This window comes from Panthera pardus, unplaced genomic scaffold (genome assembly GCF_024362965.1).
Source record: "Panthera pardus isolate Hobbes unplaced genomic scaffold, ASM2436296v1 HiC_scaffold_12, whole genome shotgun sequence".
NCBI lineage: Eukaryota > Metazoa > Chordata > Mammalia > Carnivora > Felidae > Panthera > Panthera pardus.
The window spans coordinates 49,558,308-49,583,511 of record NW_026526677.1 but is presented as its reverse complement, the minus strand read 5'-3'; the positions used below and the strand labels follow the sequence as shown (position 1 = coordinate 49,583,511).

At 40.9% G+C, this 25,204-nt stretch overlaps 1 protein-coding gene across 1 annotated transcript; it reads right to left on the bottom strand.

Moving 5' to 3' along the window:
* Window positions 1-25,162, bottom strand: NRIP3 (nuclear receptor interacting protein 3). Its single transcript, XM_019456244.2, has 7 exons — window positions 24,897-25,162; window positions 7,434-7,595; window positions 6,833-6,915; window positions 4,775-4,914; window positions 3,532-3,584; window positions 3,312-3,406; window positions 1-3,028 (listed from the first exon to the last, which is right to left on the bottom strand). Exons 1-7 carry the CDS (start codon window positions 25,068-25,070, stop codon window positions 3,013-3,015), a joined length of 723 nt encoding a protein of 240 aa, XP_019311789.1. The 5' UTR covers window positions 25,071-25,162; the 3' UTR covers window positions 1-3,012.
* Between the last annotated feature and the right edge of the window lie 42 nt (window positions 25,163-25,204).

Below are 25,204 nucleotides of genomic sequence, written 5' to 3'. Positions count from 1 at the left end.
CAGAGGGGAAGATTTCACTTTATTGTTACATCAATCTCACAAATAAACCCAACACAGCCATAAACACTGAGCAGGTAAAGTGCCAATGTAGAGGCTTGGCAACAGAAGGAGGGAAGAATCCAGTTCATCTCCTCCATGTCTCCAGCCTGGAAGGATGCTTCTATTACACAAGAGTCAGGGCAGCTGACACAATAAGCATTCCATTCTACAGACACTTTGAGCTAAGGAATAGAAAATCTTACCAGATGGGGTCTGTGCAGGGCAAGGAAATAGAAAAGTCAGAAAACATTTGTTCCTCAAATAACTCAGGCATAGATATACCAAATAACAAAACCAATATTTTTCAAACTTCTTGTACTTGAGATGGAGATCTAATAAGGAATGAGGGGGGTACTAGTTCTGCAGGGTTAATGCTTTCTACTGCCTGTCTTGAGAACTCTGACCTGGGTAGACACTTTCTTCTCACATCCTGAATCAGAGGTGCCAGAGAGAATTTTTTAGGGAATTCTGGGGCGAATAACTTTACCTTTTTACCTTGCCAGCTCCCAAAAAGTAGATCAGGTGCTCCCTCATGAATACCAGAGAGATATGGGCTACCAGAATAATAAACTTGGCAGCATTTAAAGATTAATGAAGTTCAAGACTTCCCATAATTGTCTTTAGACATTTTTAGGTACCTCTATAAAGCTTGAGGTTTAAAGCACAATTATTTGGTTAGTGAATTCAAATGATCTGACTGCATTGAATGAGATTATGATATCCTAAACTCAGATCATCCCAATTGTTTCTATTCCAAAATTGGAAAATCATTAATTTTCAGAGGCTAGAAAGATCACTAAAGGCCATCTGATCATTCCTGTGACACCACATAATCCTCAACTCAATTTGTCAGAATCAGTCACATGTTTCTAACACCTAAGAAATTCTGGCCTCACTTGGTCCACCAGAAATCCAAATAAGGATAAACCAGGTGAAGGAACTTACAATATGCCTGTAGAGTAGCCAAGAGTCAAGGCTTGGAGTGGAATTTTCAACCTGGGAAGGAAGGGGTGAAGTATTTCAACTCAGCCTTAGGGTAAAGAGCAGGCCAAAGTGATGCCATGATAGGTAGGGCAAGAGAGTGGAGAGGCCTCAGTGGAAAGGCACAGGTCTCCCTCACCCCAGGAAAAAATGTGGCAAATTTGGAGGGGGCACTGAAGGCTGGTAAACTGGGATCACCCCTGCTGAAGTTCAGGCATGGCCTCCTCTGCTGTGGCTGTGCTTAGTTTTCCATCTTGCTTCCGCTATAGAGGCTGATAAGAAGGGGAGCCTTGGGGTGACCTAGGCTGTACTATGGCTGCCTAGCTGTTCAAGTGGGAGTCACCAAGTTCCTAGTCTTTAGGGAGCTTCTGTAAGCCTAAAAACATTCACAGTTCCAAAAAGTTGTCTGGTAGAGGCAGTAGCTGAACACTAGATGAGATTATAGGTGGGACCTGGCAAAGTTCAACATGGGATCTGTTAAATGCGCTGGAAACTACTTCCATGAAGCAAGGATAAAGTTGGGAATCTCTTAAAAAGATATAGCTGAGTATTTTTCTGACTTCTCCAAGTACTTTTATGACCAAATTGAAGGGGAGATTCCATTATAGGTATCTGTGTGCCTAAGCTGACACCCCAACAAAAAAGCTTCAAGATACCCCTGTGACCTCCAATGTTTTGAGGAGAGGCAGGGGACATTGGACAGTCAGAAAAACTTGTTCTTAACACTGCCAGCTCCTACCCTGCCTCTTTCCTTAAAATAGAGCAAAGCTGAAGAGCTTCCCAACCCTCAGTTTCCTGCCTGGAAGTTTCATTCCTGACCACCACCCCAGAAAGGTTTCCATAGGTAGGAGTTTCCACCAACTTATTCTACCTAGTATTTCCTTCTATTCTGGACCTCTTCAGGTTTTTTGCATCTCCTTTCCCTATTCATGATACCAGCTACTTGAGTCCATGGCAGACAAATAATAGACTGGGCAGAAATAATGACTGGATCTTGGAGGTATCAATGTCTAATAGTGATCCCCTGATTATTTAACATAGCCTTCAATTCCATCTCAGAAAGTGATTAATGTTCTTCTGTCTGTGGCTCCTTTCCCCCTTCTCCCCTCTAAGAAGTTCACAGTGAGAGATCATCTCATTCATCTTTGTACCCTCAGCTTTTAGGCACCAAAATAAGGCCCTATATGTGACAACTGGGTGCAGAGACTTTTAGTAGACTTAGCACACAGGAGGGAGGGCTACTCAGATCCTCCTGGCATCCATCCCCAAAGCAGATTCTTCCCCTACCCTGCCTTTTTACAACCCCCCACCTCTTCATTCTCCTCTCAAGGCCTGAAGACAAAAGTAGCAGAATGGGAGAATGAACATAGTCTTGGCTTGTCAAATCTGAGTCTCTAGGTTCCTCTGCCACTGACTTAGTATAAGAGCTTAGACAATTCACTTGCCTCTCTGGACCTTTAAATAAAAGGGTTTAACTAGATGATCTCTCTTGGCCCTTTCAGATGAATTTATACTTGAGAAATCAACGAATGAATTAGAAGAAATTCTAATTCTGAGACCTAGGTATCCTGCACCTCATTGAAACAGCTGAAAGGAGATAAAGGTCAGGTTCCTGTTTATTATACATTTTAGCTATAGGAAAAGAAGCAAGTGTATCTATAGAGAAATAGAACCTGACAGCCCCTATACCTGACTAATAAAAGCAAATTCCTGGAAGAAGCAGAGAAGTAGGCCACAAGTGAGACCTGGCAGTGTCAAAAGGTCTATAAATTAAGTGATCAGAGGAGTAAAAAACAATGGCTATAACCAGATAAGATCTCTAAGCACAGACTAAAGTCTAGAGAGGTCTGGGTGGGAAGGAGCCCCTGGAGCTTCTATCAGAGGAAAGGACTTGGTCCACAGCAAGTTGCTACAGCATTTGGTTCAAACCCAGGTTTCTCAATCTGTCAACCTGGTATGTATGCATACGTGCAGACATGCTGCAGTCTGTAGTTATGCTTCTGAAGTGCTGAAATGAGAAAGAAATAGAAGAAATGATACCAAATTCAAAGAAGTTAGGTTGAAGGCAAGTACAATTTTAGTTTAAAAGCTACTTAATTCCCCCACCAGTATCATTACTACTCATTCCAGAATATGGGCTAGAGAGTTTTATGGGATGGTGAACTCTAGGGGTTAGGGGTGAATGTACTTATGGCAAGACTGAAGAACAAACACAACCCAATATCCTATATGAGAACCCTCCACCTAATGACAAGTGGATTTTACTTGACCTGACTCATTTGGGCACTTACTTGTCTTCATTCAAGGAAACTGTCTCCACAAAAGGGATTTCTTCCTTGTCTGTCTTCCCCATGATCAGTCGGTGCTTATCCAAATTTATTATGCACTGAAAACAAAGGAGAATCACTGGGCACTGTCAATAATCCTACTGTCAGTGCAAAAGGATCCCCCCACCCCCCACCCTCCCCACCCAGAGAGTAAGTATCAAAGGGAAAATAAAATCAATCCTACCTTAAGGGATCGGAGAGTCTGGAGACCAAGGGACAAGTTTTTCTCATTGTCCTCTAAAAAAAAAAGTAAGATTCAACTATTGCCATTCTGGTTTAGAAGTCAGCCTTATCACTATTGGGTTCCATCTAATCATCCATCCATCCATCCAATAAACATCTGTTGAGCATTTATTATATTAAATAATTTTCCCAGATCATTACAGTTAAAAGATGATAGAGCCAAGATTCAAACCTAGGTCTTTAAAACTCTAAAAGCCATTTACCCAAGGGATACAGGAGTATCTGTATACTGATGCATAGGGGCACTTGTACCCCAATGTTTATAGCAGCACTCTCAACAATAGCCAAATTATGGAAAGAGCCTAAATGTCCATCAACTGATGAATGGATAAAGAAATTATGGTTTATATACACAATGGAGTACTACATGGCAATGAGAAAGAACAAAATATGGCCCTTTGTAGCAACGTGGATGGAATTGGAGAGTGTGATGCTAAGTGAAATAAGCCCTACAGAGAAAGACAGATACCATATGGTTTCACTCTTATGTGGATCCTGAGAAACTTAACAGAAACCCATGGGGGAGGGGAAGGAAAAAAAAAAAGAGGTTAGAGTGGGAGAGAGCCAAAGCATAAGAGACTGTTAAAAACTGAGAACAAACTGAGGGTTGATGGGAGGTGGGAGGGAGGGGAGGGTGGGTGATGGGTATTGAGGAGGGCACCTTTTGGGATGAGCACTGGGTGTTGTGTGAAAACCAATTTGACAATAAATTTCATATATTGAAAAAAAAAACTCTAAAAGCCAAAGGCCTTTAGACAAAACTCAGGATTTACAGTAGTGTAGAGGAGACTACATAAGGGAAAGTACAAGAGGTAGTAGAAAGTGATTTATGGCAAAGGAGTAAGAGGATCTTGCCTTCTACCTCCAATAGCTCAGGGAAAGCTTTCAGGAACCATCTTCACTGGCACACAAAAATGTCTATTTTCTTACCCTTAAATTTTTTGTATCCTGAATTACACACTCCTTTTTCTTAGTGATTCTCAACATGTCTTGAATGTAGCTCAGAGCCCATCTGGTACTTTGGAGAGTAAAAATTGGGACAAGTCTATAGTACAGAAAAAGTGGAAACCTGGGATTTTGAAGAAGTCAGTTATTTACAGGCATGAGACCTCACAAGCGTTTGGTGGAAGAAGGGAGAGGGTTTACAAAAGGGGTCCATAGGTCCCACTTTCAATTCTACTCACCAACCACAGCTGCTGTACAGTCCAGACGGAGGGAACCCAGTGTGATCACCAGGTGCTCAATCTGGCCCACTACTTTCAGATGCCGGGGTAGAGAAAGTTTCTCTCCTTCATGCTTATGAGATCTGACATGCTCCTTGAGTCTGCATCAGAGAGGGAACTATCAGAATCCCGTTGGCAGAGGTTTTTGATAAAATCTGGCAATTTCTACCTTCTGGCCCCCAGGTGTAATTTTCCAGGCTTTCCTGGGTTTAATTTACCAAAAAAAAAAAAAAAAAGTGCTAGAAAGCCTATACTTCTTGTTTCAGAATTTTGTCCTACCTATGCCAGGGGATACAAAAACTGAAAGATTTAGCTGCTGTTCTCAAAAAGCTATGTCACTATCTGCATTGGTGTAAATGAAAGTTGATACACTCAGAAAATCCGATTCTGCATCCTAAAATCCCCACTTATATGCAAGGCAACTTAGTTAACAGCTAACTGCCCTCAGAGAGGGCAGTTTATCCTCATCAGTCTTAGGATATAAGGTTAGTGGATGCTGGTACTTATTTGGTAATCACATTGATATTGATATCAGCAAGGAATATCATGGAGAAATTCATAATTAATTTAACTTGTCTCTGCAGGGGAGAAAGGAAAGGAACAGCACCCAGGTTTTACACAGTTATATAAGCTGATTGGAACAGCTAGCACCCAAGCTATTATGGGTTGGTGGATAAAAACTTAATTATGGACTTTCTGTGCCAATACTTCTGCATTACTCCATTTCCTCTCTTTTGGTGTTATAGCTCATCCAAAAGAAAAATAACTGCAGTTTTACAGATGGTTATTAATTCTGCTGGAACCATGGCAGACTGGTGCCTAATTATGCATCAGGACATTATTAGCCTTTCTGGAACCATCATGTTGCACTGTATTTCACCTCTTCACCACATAAAAAAGCTCAGGATTCTTCCCACAGGAGCACTTGTGCCCTGGGCTCCTCCCACCAGCCTAAATATCAGTGTACAAATCCCACAGAACCAGCTTCAAAGAGTTACAGTGGTGGTGAGGGTGAGGACAGGGTAGAAACAAGAAGGAACAGATCAGGTGGCAGAGGTCACTAACTATACAAACCAAGCTTTGTTCCAGTCCCACCTAAGAATATGAACATCTTGAAAGCAGCCTAGAATGGACCATTTTATCTACACTAGTGATTGTTTCAATAAAGATATTTGAGCTGGGAATGATTTGCTGTACTGAGGGCTAGAAAAGTAGAAAATGACATTGGATTGATTCTTCCAATTCTGGGCTAGACCTTAGGGCCCCCCTGCTACTTAGGAGGAAAGAGAAGGAAGAAGGAAAGAAATAAAAGTACCCATTGACTGAAAAGGAGGAAAGATACAAAATGACTTTCTCTGACCAGAAGAGGAAGAACCCAATTCTAGCTGTTAAATAACCAAAGACATCAATATATGAAGTATCTGCTTCACACCCAATCCCCAGCTGGAGAAGCAGTAAGATTTGATTTTACATGTTCTTTACAGAGAGGAAAGGCACTAAGAAACAGCTAGCTAATCACACCTACGATGGTTCAGGCCCAGCAGCAATAGCCATCCTATTCTAAGTTCTATCGTCTTGGGACAGGCAGTATGGCTTCCAGAAGTACGCTGAGTAAGCTAAGATAAAGCGCATCCCTGCTTTTACTCATCTGGGATATACCAACAGGACAGCTTCTTCTAATCTGTTGTCCTGGCAGGGCACATATCAGAATCAGGCCATGGCAAACAATGAACCAAGGATCTCACACTCTCTCATTATAGACCCTCAAAGTCTTTGCTCAGAAATTAATAGGTGGGAGTTGATGGAAAACCTGAGGCTTTCCTGGCTCACTGATTTCTCCCACGTGCCTGGGAATCTACCATGCCCCCTCTACTAAGGACTAATTCCAGCTGACTAGTTGAACTCTGCACACTTCTCTTGGAGCCTTGGTAGAGACCCTCACCATCTCTAACCTCAAAATAGATTCAGGAAAAGAGTGCATTAGCATCTGATTCCCACCCAGTACAAGTGGCTACTTACCCCAGTCTATCCACACAGGCTGAAGAGATGAGATTATATTGACAGCCTGTGTCAACCAAGGCTTTCACATCCTTTCCAGCACACTGTGGAGAGGAAACATACTGTTCAGCAGGAGCTAGAGAAGCAAAAGGGAAGGGAGCAAGCAGATGTCATATGAAAGACAGGGCTGGAGAGCATCTCACCATTATGGGCTGGTAATGTCTCATCTTTATCCATGGCAGAATCTCCTTTAGGAGCTTTTTTCCTGCTGAATCTAGAGCTGACAGAGGATCCCAAAGAATTTTGTGTGTTTATAGTTCTATACACCAAGTAGCTCTTAATTTTAAGTGTGTGTGTGGTGGTGTGTGTGTGTGTGTGTGTGTGTGTGTGTGTGTGTGTGTATTACGCATTCTTGCAAATATGATGAAAGCTTTGGTCCTTTTTCCCATAAAGATATACATGCATAAAAATGCAGCATATGCTTCCTGTAAAACTCACTTATGGTGAGTCCATGATAAGACCCATACTCTATAGTTTGGAGGAGAGGGCCCCACTATGGGGATCACAATGGGCCCAAATCCTATTCCAGAAAACCCTGGAAAAACTACTCTCAGAATATTACCTGGCAAGAAACCAAAATCATGTCATCATCATCAGACTTCTTTAGTCCCTCAGACTTAGCCTGATTCAGTTTGTTGGTCTTGGAGGCCCAAGGAACACGGCTGCTTCGAAGTTTAGACAGGTTGGTTTCCATGAGGCGCCTCTGCAGAATGTTATGAGGTTGCTTGAGGAATAGAAAGCAGAGGCATCTTAGTGACAGGTCATTTCCCCCCTTTCCCATTGTCCCCCAGGTCCCACAGAAGTAATGAAGGAACCTCACATAACTGCGCTCTACCTTTGCTTCTTATTTATTCTTCCTTCAAGTAGACTCTTCATTGGTTTTATCAGAGCAGGTACTATGAATCAATTTGCAGTAGGCCACCCTGAATGAATTAAAGAGCAAGGTGGGACATTGGAAAATGTGGATAGGGCCAGTGAATATTCTATGGCTAAAGAGAACTGAGGAACCCTTGTGATTTGGAAGGCCTACTGCCTTCCCTTCCCTTACAAGGGCTAAAGTGACCTTAGTCTATGTGGAAGAAATGTATCCTCCCAGGTAATTTACAGATGAGGCAGCTCATTCTCACAGACCAGAGAAACCTACCCAGTACTGGTTGTCAGAAGCTCTGCTCACTTCTATTTCTTTTAAAAAAATTTTTTTAATGTTTATTTATTTTTGAGAGACAGAGAGCCAGTGGGGGAGGGGCAGAGAGAGGGGGAGACACAGAATTTGAAGCAGGCTCCAGGCTCCGAGCTGTCAGCCCAGAGCCCAAAATGGGGCTCAAACCCACAAATGTGAGATCATGAGCTGAGCTGAAGTCAGACGCTCAACTGACTGAGCCACCCAGATGTCCCTGCCCACTTTTATTTCAAGTCTCACTCCCTTACAGTCTCATCTTTTGGACCCAGTCTTCATATGCCTTCGTGACCTGACTGTCCTGTGGGCTAGGCAACTCATGGGGTGGTTGGGGCAGGAAGAGAGGAATCCATACCTGCTGAGCAACCCTCTCAGGAGACACTTTGGAACCTGGCAGAACACATATGACTAATCTTTACTGACATCCTCTGGATCTCAAGAAACATAAGGCAACTCTTGTCAGATGCTTGTTATCCACTCTCTCTCTCTCCAATGGGCCAAAAAGTGGGAGTGTAAAAGGGGAAGAGACTGACCAAGAAACAGGAGACTTAATAAGACCTTATATCTATGCCAGGATACCTAATATCAGGAGGCAGAATGAGGAATGTGAATTCAAGTCTGCTCTTTGACAGAAATTGTTTGGAGAGTTCATAGGGCAGCCATATCCATGCTCTGCTCTTTCTACACAAAGTGGCCTGTAGAAAATATAGGTTACCTCTTGATAAGAACTCATTTGACCTGAGTAATTTCTATACACAAGAATCTTATCCTCAGTTTACAATAATATTTAAAATCTCTCAGAGGAAAGAGTCTAACTCCAAGTTTCTATATAACACATACCAGGTGCCTCTCCAATTTTAGGGCGAAAAGGATCACTCTTAGAAGCCTAGAGCCTAGAATTTTCCCAAGAAAGGGGTTAAAACTGGATAAGGTCTTAATTATCTACCACCTTACAATTTCTGAGGAAGAATGGAGTCAGAGCCATGACTCACTGTAACCCTGGTGAGGTGAAGAAATGGATTCCCAAAATACACAGACTCTTGGCAAAACAGATTCTAAATTAGTATCCTTGGGAAAAGGAGAGAGAGAGAGAGAGAGAGAGAGAGACAGAGAGAGAGAGAGGCACTTAAAAAGAAAATGAGAGCTTCTTAACTTGATAAGGAGCTAGAGGAAGTGCTAACTCTGTCAGATTTCCTGATGTGACACTGGAAAACGCTTTGCTCCTCAAAAGAAACAGAAATTCTTCATTCTTATCTCTCTCACTAATAAGCCTGGATTCCTAGCTCAAGTCATATTAAAGCAGGGTGTTTGCTTCGATCAAGTCCATGCTCAGCAGAACCAACTCAGATAAACTACCTTTGTAGAACTGAACACTAGAAGGGATTCAAAGGCCATTTAACGAAAGCCCTGCTCACTGAAAGTTTGGGGCTTTCCTTCTACATCAGTCTTGCTGAACATGGCTTTACCTCACTACTCCTAATCTTGCAAAGGAGTCTAATCATTACTGGACAGATGAGGAAAATTCTGAAATTATTTTCCTTGAAGTCATTGCTCTTCTGAATTTTCCTCCTTCCATATAGAATCCTTCCTCCACAGGTTATAAAACATACTCAAAGTGCTCATATATTGGGGAGAAAACTCCACATAACCTCAGACCCTCAATTCAACATCCTCCTCTAATCACACCCTTGTCTTGAATAGTCTATTTTTTTTAAGTTTAATTATTTATTTTAAGAGAGAGAGAGAGAGAGAGAGAGAGAGAGAATCTCAAGCAGATTCTGCACTGTCAGCATGGAGCCCAACACAGGGCTTGATCCCACGAACCATGAGATCATGACTTGAGCTGAAATGAAGATGTGGAAGCTTAACTGACTGAGCCACCCAGGCGCCCCACTGAACAGTCCATTTTTAAAGAATCCCCAAATCACTATGTCTATTTCCTGATATCCTATATTTTCTTCACTGAGATTACTTCTGATCCCTCAACACCAATAATAATCTCCTAATTTCCAAATCTGGTAGATATTTTTCAGCCTTCGTTTTTCCTTGAGTTCTCTGGGGCATTTGACCCTGCTGACAATTTATGTGTTCTTTTCTTTAGTAACCAAAAAAGGTTCAAACACAATACATGCTCAGTGAAAAAATTCAAATATCACTGAAATATATAAAATCAAAAGGGAGTGTCCCTCAACTCAACCATTCCTCAGTCCTACTCTCTACAAATAACCACCATTAAATTTAGAAGTATATCCTTCCAAACATTTTAGTACATATACAAACACATACAAAAATAAGATCATACTATAACACTGTTCTAACATTTTCTACTTTTGTTTAATATTTGAAAGACATTTTTCTATGTCATACATATAATTCTCTTTGTTCAATTTCATAACTAAAAGTATTCATAATATAGTTTAGAAGTTGAAAATTCACAGCCAATAAACCCACATGAACCTCAGAAATAGTTTTCTGTGGTCATTTTATTATGCCTACAGGTTTTAAATGACATGCAACTGCATATTTACCTGTGCTCCCAACCAAAATTGCACTAAAATAATAGTCAAGGAATAAGAAAGGCCTAAACCTATAAGAACAAAAAGAACAATATACAGGAAACAACAATAACAAGAAGAGACAAAAAGAGACAAGATTGTGGAATCTGAGAAGCAAACAGAAAAGTGGTAACTGACCTACACTAAAGAAAGCTTCACACCATTCCACTCCATACAATGCTAGAGTGGCAAAGACTGCCAGTTGTTCATCAAAATCCATGTTCTCTTGTGCAGTACAACTTCCTTGTAGTTAGGCATGGCCATATGACTGACTTCTAGCCAACGGAATGTGAGGAGAAGCGACATGTACCACTTTAGACCTGATCCATAAAAATATCCTGTGCACATTCCTCCATTCTGTTTCTCTTCTGACTGGTTGGAATGGAAATGATCCTTAAGATAACCTTCTTAGAGGTCACATTCAAAAAAAAATTTTTAATGTGTATTTGAGAGAGAGAGAGAGACAGACAGACAGAACATGAGCAGTGGAGGGGCAGAGAGAGAGGGAGACACAGAATCTGAAGCAGGCTCCAGGCTCTGAGCTGTCAGCACAGAGGCCGATGCAGGGCTCAAACCCATGAGCAAGATCATGACCTGAGCTGAGTCAGACACTCAACTGACTGAGCCACCCAGGCAACCTTTAGAGGTGACATGTTAAAGACAGAAGAGCCACTGTCAGTCTAGGTCCCTAAATGACTATATGGAAGAAGACTGTCTTGCTGACCTTTCTACTAGTACTGTTACTTAAGAAAAAATAAACTATTATGTTTGAGCTATTATATTTTTGGGGTCTAGCTGTAAAAGCAGTTTTCCTACTCAAACTAAAACTCTGAAAAGGCTGAGGAGTTAGAGGTATTAGAACCTCTACAGTTAGAGGGTTGGAAATAGATCAGTATAAAGGCTTCATAAAACTCCCACTTGACCCAGACAAATGGGAAGTATGCCAAAAGTTTATTCTTTTTTAAATAGTAAATCAAAAAAACTCTGGTTAATAGTTTATCTAGGCTTAGAAATTATGTACTGTCAGATTTCTAGAACAGCTAAGGGTGAGGATGGAGTACCATACTAAGCCAGAGCTGAAGGACATGGATTTAAAGATTGAAAAAATCCACGTAGAGCCTCATCTAATAAGAGAAGAAAGGCCCACGACAAAATTTCACATCACTATGAATTTTTGGAATATTATGGGTGACACAGACTGCAAAATCTTCCAAAGAGAAAAAGATGATCCAAATACAAAGGATTTGGAACCAAAATGGCATAGGGACAACTAGAGAAGCTAAAAGACAATGGAATAATACTTTTTAAAAATTTGACAGTGCATAGTTTCCTAACCTAGCCAAACTATCAGTCAAAACTCAGGAAAGATATTTCCCATGAATCTTTAAGAAACTACTGAAGGACATGCTCCACCAAAGTGAGGGAAACCAATGAACAAAGAAAAAAATCATATGGTCCAAGAACAAAGGATCCAACAGAGAAGAGAGGCAAAGGATATTCTGAAAATGATGCTGAAGGAAAAGTCTAGGATATAGGATATATAACAGGCCTTGAGAGCAACCAGTCCAAAATGAAATTAGAGGATGGAGGGCTCCAGGAAGGATGTCTCCAAGAAAAAAGTGATGGACCTGGTATATCATCTACAGTTTTAAGGTACTTGGAGATTTAAATTTTACATAAAAAATAAGTTGGCAACTATTAATTTTGAGAAACGCAAATATTTGTATGAGAAAGGAAATACAGTACATTATTTGACCCAGCTGTGAATAATATGAACAGTTCCAGTTTCTTATTTACTAAGCAGTAAATGCTGATTGGACCCAAAACAGTTATTTAACAGAATATTAGTATATTAGGAGAGAGAACATAATAAAGAGGTGTAAGAGAATTAAACCCTTACCTATTATGGTAGAAAATCAATAGATGATGATAAAATCAATTAAGTCAAGAAATAATAATATCACCATTGACCTAGATATATAGAGATCCCTACACAAGGAATAGTCTAAATTTTTAAATGTATCTTTTATAAAAACAAACATTACATGAAACAGTATACCCCATATAGTAGGAAAATGTTCAGCCACAAGAAAAGCCAAATTACAATGTCTTAAATGGAAGTGTATTTTTTCTCATATAACAAGAAGTCTGGAGGTAGACAGATGTTGGCAATAATTCAGCAGTTTAACAATTTTGGGGCTACTGTCTCTGTACTCTTGGATATCCCCTCATGGTCATATAAATATTCCTCAAGGAGTGAGGAAGGATGAAGGGACAATGTGCCATCTATCCCTTTCATTAGGAAAGCAAAAGTTTTCCCAGAAGTTCCCTCAGTATTTTCCCTATATCTTCTTGATCAGAATTCACATGCCCAGTCTTAACTGCAAAGGGAGTTGGGAGAGAATTCAGCTTTTCTAATCTCTATAGAGGAGACATGCAGGTAGAAAAGGTCTGAGAATGGGTGATGATTTAGCTATCCAACAGTATCAGCCCAATCATGCAAAAACCAAAGTGTGTGTGCATGTGTGTATGCACAGGCACCAACAATGTAACTTAGGCAGGTAACCACCTTGGCACCTGTTCTCTTACATCTGCCCTATTTTCTGCATTTTAAAACAGCATATCCTCTGCAGACATTTGAGTTTGTGGTTCAAATATACCTCAATTTAACTATTTAACTACTGATGGACATTTAGATTGTTTCTACATGTCTGCCATTAGAAACAATGCTGCAACAAAACACAGCCACTCCATTTTTCCTGACACACTCCATTAGCTTCTAAAACCACCTTTCTGTCTCTATGTGGCATCTGTCTCTTTTACTGGTTCCCTTACTTCTGCTCGTTTCTTAAATCACTAATCTGTCTTTGGTCCTTTCTTCACTCTACATATTCTTTCAGGGCAACCTTATCTACTTTCATTGCATAAATTACTACCTTTATGATGATGACGCTGTCTCATGCCCAGATCTCACTTCTGAGTTTTAGACTCATAGATCCAACTGCCACTTTGAACTTTCTACTTACACATTCCACAGGCACTTTCAAACTTAACTTGTCACACTGATCTTTCCCACAAAACCTGAACTTTCTCCCTTATTCCCTATCTCGGTGAGTGAAACTCTGCTACCTCTTTAACACCTTATATTTCCCTCTCCATTTCTACTGTTATTGCTAAATCCAAGAAATATCCTAAAAGACTAGTTTCATGGTCTCCTTAACCTACAGAGGTTTTCTGGCCAGGTATATCAAACACAAAATCTTCAATTTAACATTAAAGATCTTCCAGTACCATTCATCCTCCTTCCCAAACTTATCTTTATTCCTCCAGGAAGACTTTCTACTTTCAGCAAAATGATCAGTTGTCATATATTATCTTGGGTCAATCACTAATCTTGGTAGGCATTACTTTTCTCAAGCCTTGCTTTCTTCATCAGTAATAAAATAAGTTTGTTTGAGCTTCCAAGTCCTGTTCAGTTTTAACATTCTGGATCTCTCCCTTTCCACCAACTTGGTAAAATGGCACCACCATACACCCATCTACTTTTGATTCTTTCCTTTCCCTAAACTTCCATCCCAAAGTACCATTGTTGCTTTCTCTAAAACATATCTGGAATTAATCTACTCCTCCCCATCTTTACTACCTCCAATCTAATCCAAGCCATCATCATTTTTTTTGTCTTTTATACTTGCAGAAAACCTTCAAAGCTTGTTAGACCTTAAAAATGCAATGTAACTTTAATTGACCTCATCCTCTAAGTTTTATTTTAAACAATGCAATTTTTAAATATTGAGGTATAATTACATTATACATGCATTGTATTAGTTATAGGTATATGACATGATTTCATATTTGTATATACTGCAAAATGATCACCACAATAAGTCTAGTTAATGCTCATCACCATACATAGTTATAATGTTTTCCCTTTTTTCCTTAAAATGAGGACTTTCAATATCTACCCTGTTAGCAACTTTCAAATATGCAGTACGCTAGTATTAACTATAGTCATCATGCTGGACATGATATCCCCATGACTTATTTTTTTATAGCTGGAAGTCTGTACCATTTGACCACTTTCATCCATTTCGCTCCCCTGCCCTCCAGGAAGCACCAATCTGTTCTCTGTATCTATGACCTTGGTTGTTTTGTTTGTTTGTTGTGTTTTTTAGATTCCACTTATAAGTGAGATCATATGGTATTTGTATTTCTCTGACTTACTTCACTTAGCATGACCCTCACAGTCATCTATGTTGTCACAAATGGTTAAGATTTAATACTTTTTTATGGTTGAATATTATATATATACTATATTTTCTTTGTCCATTCATCCACAGATGGACACCTAGGTTGCTTCTATATGTTGGTTCATCACTTCTTATCTGAACTGCCAAAAAACTCCTAACTTATCTTCTGCCTCTTCTTTCATCCTTTTCCAGTTCATTCTCTACATAGCAACCAGGGTGAGTTTTTAAAAATATAAGTTGGATAATACATTCCCTTACTCCAAACCCTTCAATAGCTTCCTATTGTTCTTTGAATAAAATTCAAACTTCTTACCATGGTCTATGTGGTTCTGCATCATCTGGTTCTTGTCCATTGCTCCAACCTCCATCTACATACCATATACATGCCACACTCCCTTTATTCATCCATACTTCCTTGTTCAAAAACTCTTCCCCATTCCAATGCCTTTGCACCTGTTATTCCCTCTGTCTGCAATGTTCTCCCACTAACACTTCAAATAGTTAACTTGTTCTCATTTTTCAAGTCTCAGCTCAAATGTCATTTCATCAAAGATGCCCCCCCCAACTATACTATTTAAAGTGGGTACCCCACCTCTTCAGTTATTAACATATCCTACTCTTTCTTTCATAGTAATTATAAATCCACAATTATTTTGCTTATTTACTTGTTTACTATTTCACTTCCCCACTAGGTTGTTAATTCCACAAGAGCAGGGACCATAAATGTCTTGATCACAGCTATACCCCTAGTTCTTGATATAGTACTGAATAAACAAATCTCTACTCTTCACTTCTTCAAAAAGCCTTTCTTGATTAACATCATCTAGATCTTTCTTTCAGAATCCCTCAATACTTACACATTACATAGTTCGTAATTTCCTTTCCCACTCCTTGACTATTGCTTAGGAAATTTACTTAGGTGGTTTATTTTTATGTTTATTGAAAAATTGGCTTTCCAAGAACTGTATTCTAGTTTCCTGAAGTCCTTCAAGACACACATTAGTAATTAGTTAGAAAGGTGCTACAGGCACTCTGGTGACCTTTGGACATAATTCTCCAGTCATCCTACTGACATGGATCTTGCTTTATGCTTTACCTCAACAAGGTACTACTAATCTAAGCAGTCCCTGGTTCTCTCCTGTTCCTGAAATGTGGCTGCTAAACCCTAACCAGGGTTTAGGCATCTAAACCTTAGCAGCAAGCTCAAATGTGCTGCCTTCACTATTATCAGGAGCTTCTGAAGGAAATGCACTCTGTGGGCAGTGTTGTATTCTGGGTAGAAATAGCTGAGGTTCCTCAATCTGGCACCCAATCTGCTTAAATATCTCTTCTTCTAATCAGGCTATAGAGTGGGAAGAAAAGTGAGGTGAGAGGAAGTAGATTATACTGCAGAATGCCACAAAATCATGTTTTGAGCAAGAACTTCTAAGGCCACTTTCTTAATCCCTTTACCTATACTGCACTGAAGCCAGACAGAATCAAACTAATGGAATTTTGTGGTCCACAGAATAGACCAGACCAGACAATATGGTTGAAATTACATAAGTCTCTCCCATTTGTAGCTTTTATTCCCAGAAGAGAGACCCAAGGTTTCTAGCTAGCAATAGAACCACAACTAGAACCACTTTGAAAGTGGGGTCAGCAAATACAGTCCATAAGCCAAATCCAGCCTGATACCTATTTTTGTAAATAAAGGTTTATTGAAACACAGCCAACCCCACTCATTTACTGTCTATGGATGCTTTTGCACTACAATAGCATTGTTGAGTAGTTGAGACAGAGACTGGACTAAAAAGCTGAAAACAGTTACTATCTGGTCCTTTATAGAAAAAGTTTGCCAACCCTTGCTTAGAATAGTATTTAAAATATATGCTTTATAGAATTAGACCTATAAATACAGAGAACAAACTGATGGTTGCCAGAGGGAAGGGGGTGGGAGAGGTGAGCAAAATGGGTGAAGGGGAGTGGGAGATACAGGCTTCCAGTTATACAATGAATATGTCATGGGAACAAAAGGCACAGCATAGGCAATATAGTCAATGATACTGTAATAGCATTGTATAGTGATGGATGATAGTTACACTTGTGGTGAGAATAGCATAACCTATAGAGAAGTTGAATCACTATGTTGTACACCTGAAATTAGCATAACGTTGTGTGTCAACTATATTTAAAAAATTAAAATTAGGGGCGCCTGCGTGGCTCAGTCAGTTAAATATCTGACTTCGGCCTAGGTCATGATCTCACGGTTTGTGAGTTCGAGCCCCATGTCAGTCTCTGTGCTGACAGCTTAGAGTCTGGAGCCTGCTTTGGATTCTGTGTCTCCCTCTCTCTCTGCCCCTCCCCCACTCATGCTCTGTCTCTCTGTCTCGCTCTAAAATAAACATTTAAAAAAAATTTTTTTAATAAAATAAAAATAAATTAAATTAATAAAGTGTTGAGAGAAAACTCCCACTAACCTCAAAATCTGTACCTGTCAAATTATCCTTCAAAAGTGAAGAAGTGGGGAGCCTGGGTGGCTCAGTCAGTTAAGTATCCGACTCTTGATTTCGGCTCAGGTCATGGTTTCGCAATTCTTGAGTTGGAGCCCCACATCAGGCTCTGCGCTGACAGTGCACTGCTTGGGATTCTCTCTCTCCCTCTTTCTCTGCCCCTCCCTGCTCTTGCTCACCTGTGCATTCTCTCTCTCTCTCTCTCTCAAAATAAACAAACAAACAAAAGTGAAAAAGAAATAAAGGGTATCTCAGAAAAGCAAAAATTAAGGGAATTTGTTGCCAGTGATGTGACTTGCAAGAAATATTAGAGTTTTTTAGAGAGAAGGAAAATGACATGTCAGAAGCTTGGATCTATATAAAGATAGGAAGAGTACTGTAAAAGCAATAAGTGAAACTAAAATAAGGCCTTTCCTTTTTTTTATTCTTTTTTTTTTTAATTTTTTTTTTAACATTTATTTATTTTTGAGATAGAGAGAGACAGAGCATGAACGGGGGAGGGGCAGAGAGAGAGGGAGACACAGAATCGGAAGCAGGCTCCAGGCTCTGGGCCATCAGCCCAGAGCCCAACGCGGGGCTTGAACCCACGGACCGCAAGATCGTGGCCTGAGCTGAAGTCGGACGCTCAACCGACTGAGCCACCCAGGCGCCCCTCCTTTTTTTTATTCTTAATTAAGGTAACAAATAACAGTTTTTTTCAAAATTATAATAGCAACAATATATTTTATTACATATGATTTTATACAATGCTTTTATATAGTAGATGCTGATATACTCTTATGTATATGAAATTATGAAATGAAATTAATACTGGCAATGACACAAGAGATGGGAAAAGGAATTAGGATTATCTTGTTATTATAAAATGTTGGGGAAGGTCATGGAAAAGATATGATCACTGGGTTGACCCATAAGCTGGCACTGTACCATCCAAGGCTCTTACCCCCACCCCTGTCCTTGGAATGTGAATTCCACTTGCCCTTCCCACTCCCAGAGGCTGCTCCAAGAACATAGACAGTGTTGAGGTAGAGATGTGTTGAGAACACCTTCATGGTATGTGTAAGTGAACCTAATCAAGGCCTCCCAATAAACTTTTAAGATTTGGTGGGCAGGTGCAAGAGTCTTCTTGTCTTACTGATGCCCAAGACAAGCCTCATATGTAAGTTCTTTTTGCTTATTAAACCTGCCACCTACCAAAAAAATAAAAAATAAAAAAAAATAATAAAATACATACCTTGGAGTCAGACAAAGTTGAGTTCAAGTTAGTAAGCACTTTGTAGTGCATTGGTGAGGATTAAATGAGATGATCCATATGAACATTTAACACCACATCAGGTATAGAGTAAGCACTCAAATGTTAGTAAGTATATATATATGTATATACATATTTAAAATCCTCATGCTCAGCTTAAAATTGAAACTGGTTACCATTCTTTTTTTTTCCCTAAAAGGGCATGAAATTATCCTACTCCATTTAGTCCTCATTTAAAATTTGTGGATAAACATGGACTCCTGATTGACTCTCATTTCAAGCTGAATATACAGATCTATCAGGCCTTGGAAATCTAAAAGAGCACTAGTATCTGTGCCTTCTCTTCTTTGTTTACTCATTGCATATATAACATGTGACCCATTCTATCCCCATGGGAACATAAACAAGTTGTCTGTGGGTTTACATTTATTCAACAACTCATGGGGACTGGAGCGCCTGGGTGGCTCAGTTGGTTGAACATTCAACTCTTGATTTTGGCTCAGGTCATGATCCCAGGGTCACGGGTTTGAGCCCCACATCAGGCTCTGCACTGAGCACGGAGCCTGCTTAAGAGTCTCTTTTTCTCCCTCTGCCTCTCTCCCCTGCTCTTGCTCTCTTCTTCTCTAAAATAAACAACAACAACAACAACTATAACAACAACAACAAATGGGGCTCTGTCTAAGGTAGGCCATTATGTTGCTCCAGACCTTCTGTGTAGCTCACGGACATGTTATTTCAAAGAGAAGATCCCTATTCCTGATTGTTATCTGCTTTGTGGATTAGTCTGAGCAGTTTCTCAGGTGCCCATGGCAGGCTGCATTTTTGTTAGGAAGGATTCACACAGGCAGGGACTGGACCAGATAAACTGTAAAGTTCTTGCTCTGAGGTTCTATAGGGCACACTCTGGCAGCCTCCTCTCCATAACATCTTGTAGTCAGTTGACTCACTATGAAATGATGACATTGTAATCAGATGTTGATCTCCATTACTATTGCCACACTGAGCCAAAGTAATCACTTCTTCTACTGAACTCCTCTAGTGCTTATAGACTATAACACCTTGGCAACAAGCATAGGCTTCCTGATGGTGTTATCTGTCTTCTCATGGAGCTGTCTACTCAACAACTACACCTGATTCCTGATTAACTAAGAGATAACCCAAACTTAACTCATTCAAAAATCAAATTCCTGATTCCTAATCCATATCCCTAATCTACTCTTCCTGTAGTCTTAGCCATTTCAGTAAATGGCAACTTTATTCTTCCAACTGCTAGATCAAAAACCTTAAGGTCATTCTTGACTACTTTCTTTCAGATCTCTAATCCAATCTATCAACTAAACTTGTCAGTTCTACCTTCAAGAACCTGATCTTTCCTTGTCCCCTTCACTGCTTTCTCACTGCTCTGAGCCACCTTCATCTTTCGCCTGGATTACTAGATAACAAAACTCCTCATCAGTCACCCTGCTTCTACTCTTGCCCATCATCAGCCTAATCTACACAGTAGTCTGAGAAATCTTTTTATAAAATAAGTCATGTCATGTCACCCCTCTGTACAAAGTCTTCTACTGGTTTCCCATATCGGATTAAAAGCCAAATAAATCTACAATGACCTATAAGGTCCTGAGTAGTTTGGCCTCCCACTGTTTCTCTGATGTTATCTCCTATCACCCTCCCACTTACTCATTTTGCTCTGACCGCAATGACTTTCTTATAGTTTTTCAGTCACATCAAGCATACTGACACTTCAGGCCTCTGTACTTTCTATTCCTTCTGCCTAAAACATTCCTTCCCAAGATATTTTGCTCTCTGATTTCCTTCAATATCTTCTACAATGTAATCTTATCGGAGAGGCCTTACCTGACCACCTTGTATAAAGTACAAGATTCCACTCCACCCTACCCTGGCCATTGTACTCTCTATTCCCCTTACCCTGGTTTATTTTCTCCATAGCATTTATTGCTACTTGATATATTACACATTTATTTGTTTTAAATTAATTTATCCTGTCCTTCCCCTGATTTATAAACTTCTTGTAGAAAGAAACTGCTATCTTCTTTGTGGTCCGAGCACCTAGTACTGTGTCCTGAACACAGCAAGTGTTCAAACAATGTTTGCTATAATTGGATACAATCATAGCTCTGACTCTTCAGTTTGCACCAGATCCTGGTGTTATACTGGTATTTCATGCTTCTCTTCTAAGGCTCCAAAAGTTCTCTGATTCAAAATATATACCAGTAGGGATGTCTTATGGCATTCTGTGATCAGGTAGATCAAATGATCAGAGTGTAGGACTAGTGATTTCATGGTCAGGTGGCTTTGCTGTGTTCTACCATCCTTACTGCAGCCTTCATTCCTAATTCTAGTGAGTTTTTCTAAAGCATTTGGCTATAAGTAGATTCAATCATAGATGGGAAAGAAAAACTCTTTCTATTGCTGGAAAACTAAAGATATAACCTAATGGTCAATAATATTATCATGTAGGAAAGACAGCTATTTGGCAGCATTGTTTTTAAAAATTAAAAAGTCCTGGAGCACCTGGGTGGCTCAGTCGGTTAAGCATCCAACTCTTGATTTTGGCTCAGGTCATGATCTCATCACCATGAGATCGAGCACTGCATTGGGATTTGCAATGTCAGTGCAAAACCTGCTTGGGATTCTCTCTTTCTCTCTGCCCCTCCCCAACACACACTTGCACTCTAGATCTCTCTCTCTCTCCCTCTCTCTCAAAATTAAACAAACACTTTTTAAAAAATAAAAAGTCCTTACCTCAATGAAAAGAACATTTATGAAACTGGTAACTAAGACAAAAGAAATTACAAGAGGCAAAATTCCAAGAGTAAAAATTTTTTTCTCCAACTTCATCAACTTAAAAAAAAAATAAATCAGGGGCGCCTGGGTGGCTCAGTCGGTTAAGCGTCCGACTTCAGCTCAGGTCACGATCTTGCGGTCCACGAGTTCGAGCCCCGTGTCGGGCTCTGGGCTGGCGGCTCAGAGCCTGGAGCCTGCTTCCGATTCTGTGTCTCCCTCTCTCTCGGCCCCTCCCCCGTTCATGCTGTGTCTCTCTCTGTCTCAAAAATATATAAACGTAAAAAAAAAATTTTTTTTAAATATAAATCAAATAAAATATTACTCATTCATATCTTTGATTTTGGTTCTTAATCTAATACAGAAAAAAAATCACAAAATGAAAGGATAAACAAAATAAGGTAACCAGACATAAGAAGTAAGATTATATCACAGCAGACTTTGCCACAGCCAACTACACATAAACAGGAATAGGACAAAGGCACTTCCCTGGGTCCAAGAGAACAAGACCACATTTTATTGCCTACAGGTGCTCTTTGCCAATCCAAAAAAAAAAGTTGGCAGGCTGGTATCAAATAGTGAATACTTCAGAAACAGCATGTTAAAAGGTAGATAATTCATAAAACCCAACAGTATAATTCTAATATGGGTCACTAGGGTGAGGAAAACAAACCACAATCTCCTCACTGGCACAAACCCAAGTCAATTCAAACTAAGTTGTCCTGGGGCACCTGGTTGTTCAGTCAGTTAAGTGTCTGACTTTGACTCAGGTCATGATCTCACTGTCTGTGAGTTCAAGCCCTGCCTCAAGCTCTGTGCTGACAGCTCAGAGCCTGGAGCCTGTTTCAGATTTTGTGTCTCCTTCTCTTTCTGCCCCTCCCCTACTTGCAGACGCTCTCTCTGTCTCTCTCTTAAAAATAAACATTAAGGGGCGTCTGGGTGGCTCAGTCGGTTGGGCGGCCGACTTCAGCTCGGGTCATGATCTTGCGGTCCGTGAGTTCAAGCCCGGCATCAGGCTCTGTGCTGACAGCTCAGAGCCTGGAGCTTGTTTCAGATTCTGTGTCTCCCTCTCTCTGACCCTCCCCCGTTCATGCTCTGTCTCTCTCTGTCTCAAAAATAAATAAATGTTAAAAAAATTAAAAAAAATAAACATTAAAAATTAAAAAAAAAGAAATCTCAAACTAAGTTGTCCTCTCTTTATTTCTGTACCATCAACAACAACAAAAACCTAATTTTTTCTTTCCCCCATCTCCCTCTTTTTCTCGTTCCTCTTCTATTGGGTTTGTACCACAGACCTATCAATTAGTTTTGGCTCAAATTTTCACTTCGGTGAAAGAAAATTCAGTCATTGTCTACACTACCAGACATAGGCATAAAGTGAAGTGATAGGGTACTTCTAAGGTTATTTCTTAGATTGTACTGAGGCAGCAACATCAGTTTCAAGAGAGCTTAATCATGCTACCTCACCCTAGTACTCATAGCTTTTCTTTCCCTACCCCAATCTGCCTTGGTTTCTGTGACCTGTTCTAGCTCTTCTGTGTAATCATTTTCACATTAAGAGTGTGAGAACAGTGAGAGAGGGATATCAAATCCATGGCAATGGATTTCTCTCTTTTTCAGAGAAAAAGTGTGAATCCTAACTCAAGGTCTCACAGTAAACTGCTGTGCATCATATCTGTGGCAATAACTTGCTTCTTGAGGATGCGTCCTCCTTCCAACTGACTGCCTATGTTTTATGCTATCAGCTCCTGTGTGACTCCAGTGACACAGACTGGAGTCAGAAAAGCAGACAGAATTCTTCCTACACAGGATGAAGTAATACAAGGAATGCTAAGCAGAAGGATAGAGTGGTAGTTCCTCAGGGCTAGGGAACTCCGACAGCCCAGGACAACCAAATGTCAATCATTTCTTATATCCAGCATAAGGGGAAGAAAAACATTCCACATTTTACTTCTTTTCTTAAATACTTCCCTCTTTATTGGTTCCTGAAGCTTTTAGGAACTAGGATTAATTTGGGCTAAAGGTAAGATTTAGACCTGGTTTGCTACATGAATCTAGACCACTTTAAAGTGAAAGAAGGGAAGACAGAGAGTTATCTTTTTTCTAGGAATGCATTTCAGTCACTCATGATTCTGAGTGAGTGTGAATTAGGTTGACTATCCTGTAACATACCTTGGAAAAATCAAAGAAAAATAACTGGATAGCCTTTCCCTGCTCAAAAATAACTAAAATTATTCTCTATCATAATGGGGGAGGGCAAATCTGATATTGGAATCTGTGTGTCATTAGTCATGGTTAAAAAAAAAAAAAAAGGAAGTGGATTCAGAAGCTCTACCTTCCATACTATCTAGGGCTTGCAATGGCAATTTCAGTGAACCAGGCTGACACCTTTCTTTCTCTGCCAAATACCATACCAAATTAATGCCAAATTAAATATTCCAAAATCTCAAAAAATACTGAAAAAATTATACAGACCACCTACCTCATTTAAAAGACATTTAATTATTGCCCAGATAATACCGTGATTGTGAAATTCAAGAAAACAAGTAAACTACAAGAAAACTCCAGATAAAACTGCAAACCTAAACATATATTTGGCCCAGTTCCACTACAGTGACTGAAGGATGAGAGTCAAGCACAGTCCTTTAAACTAGCAATCCTGAACCATCCACCCCCCTCCTAGAGAGGACAGCATGGTCTTTGAACCCAGACCTCCTGTCCTGGAGTTTCTCCTCCTTAAGGCAAAGAACGACCCTGCTAGAAAAAACGCCTGCGCCAGCTCCAGCTCCACACGTTAGCTGGCCAGTGAGATGGAGCAGCCTGGCTGCCTGTATCCACTCTTTGGAGGTAGATGCAGATGAGAATGATGAAGAGATGTCTGGGCTTCAAGAAACCTTCACATTCGACCCTTTTTCTCTCTCCCTCCTCAGAAGAAGGTCAAGGTAGATAAGCCCAAAATCAAACGGAGAAGTAGATTTGGCAAAGGGGGAAATGGATGTAACAAAATCATCTGGGTATGGTGACTGCCAAGAAACCCCCTTCCCACTTCTTCCTCTCCTTCCCACACCCATTAAGGAGTCACCTCTGTCTGGGTCACTGGACTGGCCAAGCAGCCCGGCCAAGCGAGGCTCAAGCCCCATGCAATCGAATTCTGAACTACGAATGAGAATAACGGGAAGGAAAGGCGACCAGAGGGCCAGAAGGCAGGGCAGGGTCTCCTACTCTAGAGAGAGGCACGAAGCGGAAGGCAGCGCGAGCTGGAAAAGAAAGCTACGACGGAATCCCGACAGAAAGCGAAGCAGGGAGATGCTGGATGGACAGGAATCCGAGCCAGCGAGAGCGAGACAGCGGACAGCGGCGGGCGGAGGCGGGGGCGGGGGCCGGGCGGGTGACTCAGTGAAAGCGGCCAAGGGCGGGCCCGGGGAGACCGCACGGCGCGACGGTGACCGGTCGCCGCGTGCGGGCATCCCCAGGTGGCGCGGCTGCGGGGGGCTCACCGTGTCCTTGGACGAGCCCAGCTTCTTGAGGCCGTCCAAGGGCAGCAGGTCGGCGGAGTCCTTATGAATGAACTGCACGGCTTGCTTCATCCGGCGCTGCTGCCGCAGCGACGCGGCCTCCCGCATGTCCGTTTCCTTGCGGCCGCCCTCGCTGAGGAGCCCTGAGTAAAACATCGCTGAGGCGCCCGCGGCCCGGCGTCCGCGTCGCTCTCGTCTCCCCAGCAGCCCTCAGCCTCGAGCTCCTCCAGCGCCGCGAGAGGCGCGCGCCGAGAGTTTTATAGCCGAGCGTGACGTCACGGGGAGCAGCC